The sequence below is a fragment of the Pholcus phalangioides genome, unplaced genomic scaffold, assembly GCF_987345545.1.
Source record: "Pholcus phalangioides strain wild (caught in Gottingen) unplaced genomic scaffold, Ppha-v1.0 ptg000016l_1, whole genome shotgun sequence".
Lineage (NCBI taxonomy): Eukaryota > Metazoa > Arthropoda > Arachnida > Araneae > Pholcidae > Pholcus > Pholcus phalangioides.
Window position 1 is genome coordinate 11,579,780 of NW_028301609.1, and position 8,397 is coordinate 11,588,176.

General features: G+C 42.9%; 1 protein-coding gene across 1 annotated transcript; it reads left to right on the top strand.

Moving 5' to 3' along the window:
- Nucleotides 1–3,087: 3,087 nt before the first annotated feature.
- LOC149075048 (disintegrin and metalloproteinase domain-containing protein 10-like) lies at nucleotides 3,088–5,313 on the top strand. The gene is made up of 2 exons (XM_089246001.1): nucleotides 3,088–3,763; nucleotides 3,944–5,313. Exons 1-2 carry the CDS (start codon nucleotides 3,088–3,090, stop codon nucleotides 5,311–5,313), a joined length of 2,046 nt encoding a protein of 681 aa, XP_089102127.1.
- Nucleotides 5,314–8,397: the final 3,084 nt, after the last annotated feature.

The window sequence follows — 8,397 nt, forward strand, 5'->3', positions numbered from 1 at the left end:
GTTATTCCATCTGGCTTGCCACACATCAATCATATTCTTCTTCATTTGGCGTTTTCCATGACTGTGTGGCCATGGCAGTGAAGTCCATGTTAGCTGTTGTATTGCTTCCTTGGCAAGCCTGTCTGCTGCCTCGTTACCTTGTTGACCAACATGAGCTTTAACCCATTTTATCCCAATGTCGACATGCTCCAGCAACGGATCTCATTGGCTACTGCTACCCTTTTGGTTCGGTTGACGTTCCTGTGGGAACTATTGAATATATTGAAATATGAGCGCGGCCGCTGAATTTTATTACCATATTCGCCTAATACCGATTTCTTTCACAATGTCCTGCACCCTTTATACGATTCATTTCAGTCCCCATATTTATAGATCTGTTCATCGATACTTTTTATACTACTTCTTTGGTTCTGTATTCCTTACGAGCTAAATGCCAAATTTATAGGTTTTTTTCATGATCTACATTCTTTGGGACACTAACTTCTAACTAATACCTGGATAACACCTCACTGGTATGGCTTTGAAATACAAAATTTCAAAGTCCTATCCTTCCATACCACTATCCCTTGTACGTTCCTATTTTTAACTTTTGCTGATTCTTTTGCAATATAACATTCCTCCCCTACACTAAAATTTGCGTACAGCAAATTTTAAAGCTTCAATCCACTTATGAGAATATGGGGCTGCAAAAAGGAGTAGTTACTCGCTGTACTACGCTAATACTTGGGCTCAGCCAAAAACGGTTGCGGGTAAGTCACCACTTGTTTTACACTATGTTGAATCATAAACAGATAATAATAGTTATTGAACATAAACATTGTGTGTGTGTGTATATATATATATATATATATAAACATATAGTAAACATGCGCTTAAGTAATGATTTCAATTACACCATCCACTTAGTAGAAGATGTAATATGGCACATGGCATAAAGTCTCTATGCATTAGAGCAACTCTATGACCATCAAACCGCACACTCGATACTTATTCAGCTGCAAAGAGAACTTTTGGAACTGTGCGGAAAATTGACAACCTCACGTACACAAAATAATCTCCATCACCTGAATAAAATAGGATTATAGGGACATATAGACATTTTTTTTATCATCTGAAAAATCATTTGGTGAAAACATCTGGATTTTCCTGAAATCATCATCATCATCAACAACCATTTTCAATCCACTGCTGGATGATGGTCTCATCTAAATTTTTCCATTTTGCTCTGTCTGATGCTTTAGCCATCCAGTTGACTGCTGCCACTTTCCTGATCTCGTCAATCCAACTTGCGTGGGGACGCCTTCTCGGACGTTTGACACCACGGGGTACCAATCTAGAATACTTGTGGTCCATCTGTTGTCCTGTCTTCTTGAAATATGTCCAGTCCATTTCCATTTTAAACGTTTAATTGGAAATGGGCTGGACATACTGCCAGAAGACGGGACAACAGATGGACCGCAAGTATTCTAGATTGGTAACCCCGTCGTGTCAAACGTCCGAGAAGGCGTCCATGAAATTTAAATATATATATACATATATATAGCACAAGTTTGTTTTCATGAGTATAACCATACCTTCGTTTACAAAAAGATAACATAGTGGAACAAGTTAATACGAATAGGAAGATAGTTAACAAAATGAGTGGTAGAATCGCATCCCTTGCGATATAAAAGACACATAAATATTTGTACATGGTGCAAACCAAAGACTCGGGCATTTATGAACTGCCCTTCCATATAAGCACAGGTTATCGGATATACACCTGGTTTCTGCTTTAAATTCCACTATTTTTTCCTCTGATATAGTTTCCAAATGTAAAAGAGTACTAGTCCCCACCGTGATGCGTTTAAAACTCACCGACACTGTACCTTCGGCACATGAACTACAGGGCAAGAAACGTCAATCGCGCTAAAGGGTTGCACGAGCAACAACTTTCTGCTGTAATTTCTTCCGTATGGAATTTCGGGTACACTGTACGGTCGCCGTTCCATCACGATGTGGTAATCTTCAAATGACAGATGCACGTTGACAGGTTTGCGCTGAACAACAATTCGAACATTAGCTGTTCGTTTCCGTCGATATAAAAATAGTGGCATGCGATAATGCGTGGTAATGCTGCCACTTTATTCTCGATCATTCTGTGGAGAGCCGAAGTCACTACATCACATATAGTGTAGCACTTCTTCATAAGCGCTACACTGTATACTGTTGTCATTGAAGATGAAAGAGTTCGTTATAGCGAACTGTTAGCTTGGATTTGTCCAATAGCGTCGCCTTGAGGTACTTCTGCTGGAGCAGCATGTTCGATATACGCCTCCCTTTGTTTACAGAATTTCTGGAAGAAATAATTGCAGAGATACTGATAGAAGTAATATCCGAATGTTTGAGCATAATTCCATAATTGTCATGAGTAATTTCGGAATTGTTAAAAGCAATAATTCATGAGAAAAAACTGACAATTTTTGAAAGAAATGATTTTTCCATGATTCATGAAAATTTAAAATTAACGAAAATATAATAATTCCAGAATTATAGGTAAGACGAATTGTAGCTTTAATAACGGTAATAACTGATTAAAAATTGATTAATTAATGAAAAGAAGTTATTTTATTAAAACGAATAAAATTTCAAATTTAATGAAAAAAATAATTTCAGAGCAAATGAAAGTGTTCATTAAAATTTGGAGAGACCTGTTTAATAACCGAGAATACCATGGTATGACTTGGTAGCCCGCGGGCTGCGTGGAAAGTTCAGACTTGGCTCGAAATGTCTGAAAGTTTGAAGACTCCTGGGGGAATAAGACCTCAGACTCATCAAAGCTTACGCTATACTAGAGAGGCAAAAAACTGAGCTCGAACGAAAACTGTGGTTAGCGCATATCGTCCCCATGCGCGTGTTTATTTCTGAATTATGTGCACTGGTTACAACCGTTGAAAAGTAAGCACGTGATGGAGGAACGTGAGGCTTATGCGCTTACATTAATAATTTCAAATTGGAATTCGCATTCTCGAAGTTGTGTTGGCTAGAAATCTTCCAGCGAAATCGCCAAATCATCGAAGCCATCACTGACCAATTCCGTGGCAAGAGATGATTGTCAGGAAAAAAGTAATTATAATATTCCTTTTGGAACTTCTCATTCGCGACAGCGCGCACTATGCGATACTGGATGTCAACTTCCGTCCCCCGGGGACCGCAGAGGACGTCGTCTTCGGCGGTGATGGTGGGGCAAACGAACAGGACAAACCGAACGATTTGATGCAGCTCAGTTTCAGCGCTTACGGCGACGACATCGACATCCTGCTCCACAGATCTGTATCTCCGGAACTGCATCAGACTGAAGTAGAGATACACGGAAGTGACGACTCGGACATTCGGGACATCCGCTCGGTGTATTACGAGTTCGAAAATTATACGACGTCCGTTCAAGGTTTCAAGAACAGACACGGCCAGTTCGAAGGTTTCGTCATGGTGGGAAACGGCCGCACGTCCTATTTCGTGGAACCAGCCAGCGTGTATTTTCCACACAATCACGCAGCCGCTTCTAAATCCATCGTCTACAAGGAGTACGAGATCATCGGTGATTCGAACGAACATAACCATAGTGAACACGACGATAATGTGCCGGATTATGTCGAAGATTACGTAAATGTCTACGACCATAATAACTTAACGGATTATGCCGAAAATAACACCGATACCGACAGTGGCGTCGGAGCCGGGGGTTCTGTGGGTGCTCGAGGACCCACGAAACTTTGTAAACCTGGTCCGAGCACCCACAGAATTGATTCAAAAATCGAATTTTCCTACATGAATCTCAAGACGGGCACCGACAGGTTCGAAAAACTTCTGACGCCCCTGGATACCGAAAACATCGGGAAATCACCAGTAAACTTCAATTTTAGGATGGAATTATTGGCACTCGCGTCATTCTACGCTGCGAAAGGAAATGATACAGCAGCATCCATGTACTTGCACTGCAAAGCGGCGGACGTGATAATTCGTCGAACGAACTTCGGTTCGATGAAAGTAAGAATAATCCCTCAGAAGTTAACAATTTTCAAAAGCAGTAGCGAACCCAACTACCCGTTCAAAAACGAGCCCGCCAACGAGACCAATGCAAGCCGTCCTATGAAATTCGCACTTCATGAACTTCAAAACAATTATAAACACAGTTACGATGCTGTTATGGCATTCACAAATCAGTACTACACTGAAGATGTTGGGATGGCCTGTAGGTTTGGTATGTGTTACGTTGGTATAAATTACGGAATGTTGAGAACATTGACTTATTCCAGGGGTAAACCTCATGATAGATCATTAGCTTCCACTATTCGGACATTTACCCACGAGACAGGACATCTTCTTGGGAGTAGCCACGACAAAAAACAGATGGGCAAAGAATGCTATCCAGATGCCAGTGTCGGTACATATATAATGGGAGAATATTCTTTGGTAAAAGGGGGAAATCTCGGTCGATTTTCTCCGTGTTCCGTCACAAATATAACGAAAAATCTAAAAAAAATAATCGCAGCAATAAAGAATCCAAAGAAGCCACGAAAATGTACCTCAATATCGACCCAGAGCAATTGCGGCAACAGCATCAGAGAGCCAGGAGAGGAATGCGACTGTGGGACACCAGACACCTGCGACATCGTCGACAAGTGCTGCACACCAAAAGGAGGTATCGGTACGGATCCCGAATGTACATACAGAAGACAACAAGAGCGGTTCTGCAGCACCAGGGATGATGCATGTTGTACAGAGGACTGCAAAATCCAGAAAGCAGGGAAGGAGTGCGACTTCGGTCCCGACGGTTGCGTCGTGCAGGAATGTGACGGCACTTCGCAGAAATGCACGGCATTGAAGAAAACTGCGCCTCCCGGAAAAAGGTGTTTCGCTAAAAAGGGAGTCTGTAACTTCGGTTATTGCGGCAAGTCGTTCTGCACGAAGAACAACACGAAGCCCTGCGTTTGCAGCGGTGACGACGCCTGTCGCGTTTGTTGCCTGCGAGACGATGCATCTTGCGTGCCGGCCAAAGACCTTGGAGCTTTCGATGGCGAGGATGTGTTCTTATCTTACGGCACCAAATGCGGAGCAAAAAACCGTACCTGCGATATTTCTGGAGTTTGCGTGGGTAAAGTAGCAAAAGAGGAGACTCCGCAAGTATTCCGGAAAAAGAAGAACACCCTTGTTTACGCACTCGGTATCACATCAGTGCTGGTGGTGCTTCCTCTTGTCGCCTTCGTCGTCTGGAAAAGTAGAAAATGGAGACAGAGAAGGTTGTCTTCAGCACCATTTGTTCGCAAAGCATGACTGATACGCCCTTCAATTTAAAAGGGTGTGGAGAATAGTCGGCGTTACAAGAAAAGGTACGACGACACCACCGATTGTGGACTTGCAAATGTTTAAAATGTTCTAGTGTGTTATTAAGCGTTATATAAACGTTGTATGTATAATAAAACAACGTAAATAATAATTGAAAATATACGTAACAAATATAGAACTGATTTCCTAATGCTCTTCCTTTTACTACACATACAAGCCCTGTTTACATGCACGCAAGATTGGGGGATGGCAACTTGTTTTCCTCATGGGGGGGGGACAGAGATCCGTCAAAAGTGCCGTTTACATGTGCAATATTGCGATAGTCAAGCGAGTGCGCACTCGCTTGACTCTATTCCCGCCTCGTAGGGAAAGAAATGGGGAGCACGAATTAGTCATTCTTTGTGGGAGGAAGTGCTCTTCCTTCTACTTGGGAAGCGTAACCTCCTCTACTATAATCCTTTGCGCGGCGAACTAAGCCGGCCGACCCATGTGACCTCTGACGACATCTGTAAAGCGGGGTTAAAGAGCCGGTCCATGTAAACGGGCTTTGGTTAAAATTATTGAAGCAGGGTTTAAGCCCGCTCTTTTCAATTTCTCATGTAAACAGGGCCGATGGTGGTGTTGTTGTTGTTTTTTTTTTTTTTTTTTTTTGCGGAGGAATGGTGGGTGACTTCGACCTCCCTCTCATAATCCTTTGTGCCGCAGAAACTATTGTTAGTTCCTTTGTCAGCCATCTTGAGCCAACCAGGGGCGCGGTAGCCCAGGTCGATAAGATACTCGCCTGAAGTACAAAGGATGTTTAGAAGTGTCGAGCGAGTTCGATACCCGGCGTTGAGCGGTTCGTCCTTGTCAGGAAACTTTCCTGACACAGGGGTACAAAAAAAAACGATGACAAGACCGCAGGAAAAAATTGCTACAGCAGGGAGTCCCCCATCGTGGGGTTAGCGCACCAACCCCTCGACGAGTATAAAAAACAAGAATGCCGTTCGGAATCGGCAATAAATTGTAGGTCCCTGTCTAATTAGCACATGACCGTGGTGCGACAAAAACGATCAAATGATTGAGCCAACTATTGCCGTTCAGCCCACGTGACAAGTGACGAGTTCCGGAAAGAGGTGGAGGGAATACCGGTTTAAACTAGGTGCTATTTGAACGAGTTGTAGCGAAAATCCCTGTTACCGGCAACTTCCTGGGATATTTCATTTCCCATATAAATGATACTATGTATATAGGGAAAATACCATACAGCCAACGACACTTCGTTCGTTTGACAAGTATCGCGGGCCATTTAATTGATCTGGAACAGCACCATCACAAGTGACTTAAGGGAAATGGAAATGTGCCGCGAGTTATCTGGAACTATGCATGGGTCACTTAAAAGATCTGTAAAAAAAACCACTCGCGGGTCACTCAAAAGATCTCTACAACAGTATCACTGGTCACTTGAGTGATCTTTTGTGGACGTATCATCCATGGGAATACGCGAGGATCGTGTACTATTAAATTTATTATTTTAAAAAATGTGCCGCGGAGTGCTCAAAAGAGCTCTGGAAAAGTGCCGCTGGTCGCTTAAATGATCTGAAAACATGCCACAGGATATTCGAAAGTGATCTGGGACTGTGTCGTGGACCACTTGAGTAATCGCCGAAGTGACGTAGAACTGCACCACGGCTCACTTCAGTGATCTTCAATTGTTAACAAAGGGGTATTTTTTAATGAGAAACAGAGAAACGTATAACTCTATTAAAAAAAATTTCCTAAAATTTAAAGGAGTATTTTCACTCCTCAATGGAATTTAGAGGAGTAAAATTGAATGTTGGGGAGAGTATATTGAGAAAACATTAGGTCCAACGATGACTGAACGCCGTTACGGAAAAATCATAGTGGTGATATTTCCCGACATTTTCTCACCAGTGAGTGAGTGATCGAGTGATTGAACAAGTGAGTGAATGTGTGAGCGAGTGAGTGAACGAATGAGAGTTTTTGGTGAATGAACTAGCTAATTAAATTTTTTGAGTGAGTGACCGTATGAATGACTGAGTAAGTAAGCGCGATTGAGGGCGTGACCAAGGGAATGAACCGAGTAACCGTATGAGTAATCAAGTGACCAAGGGAATAAGTGAGTGACTGATTAAACCATACGAGTGATCGAGTGAGTAAGCGATTAAGAGACAGAGTAAGTGGTATAGTTACTCATTGAGTCAGCGATTTAGTGAGTGAGGGAGAGACCTAATGAGTGGCTCATTTGCTCACCACCACTCGCTCACCTGCTCATTCACTCTCACTGACCTCTTTGTTCATATACGCATTCACTATGTCTTTTTGGCGATGAATTTTTCTAGCGGTGAATGGTTGGCGATGAATTTTTCAGTGTTCCCCAGCAGTGTTCCTCAGTATTCCTCCCTTTTTCAGTGTGCTACAGTTGGTCCCTGAAGTCCAGGCAAGACCCGGGCTCTGTCCCTTGAGGGATATAAGTCCTTTACCCTATTGGGTGTCACAGGTGGCAACTGTCGCCACGGGCGAATATTCAATGTGCCACTTAATGGATGTTTCAATGTGCCACGAACCACTCAAGTGATGTGCAAATTTACCGCAGGTCACCGTGATATGTCAATGTGCCGCAGACCACTTAAGTGATATGCAACTGCACTGCAGGTCAGGACTGTCTTATGAGCATCATGCTTCACCGGGCCAAGTGGTTTTCTGAGGCTCAACCTGGCCAATTTTGCATGTTTATTCTCAAAAACAGCCCAGATCTCATTCTCGAGGACTACTCTTCTTTCGAGGTTCCCGTATCGGCTCATGCATTAAGTGAGACATACATGCACTGCCGCAGATCATTTAAGTGATATGCAACTACACTGCAGGTCATACAAGAAAATCTGTGAATGTGCCGTAGACGACTTAATTGATGCGCAACTGCACCGCAGGTCACTAAAGTGATCTGTCAATGTGCCGCGGGTCACTAGAGTGATTTGCCAATGTGTTATGGGTCACTTAAGTGATATGTCAATGTAGCGCAGACAACTCAAGTCACCAGCAACTGTACCGCAGGTCACTTGAGTGATCTGT

Coding starts and splice junctions, on each gene's coding strand:
- LOC149075048 (XM_089246001.1), top strand. CDS start 3,088: ATGATTGTCAGGAAAAAAGTAATTATAATATTCCTTTTGGAACTTCTC. Junction 3,764..3,943: donor CACGAAACTTTGTAAACCTG/GTCCGAGCACCC, acceptor ACGCTGCGAAAG/GAAATGATACAGCAGCATCC.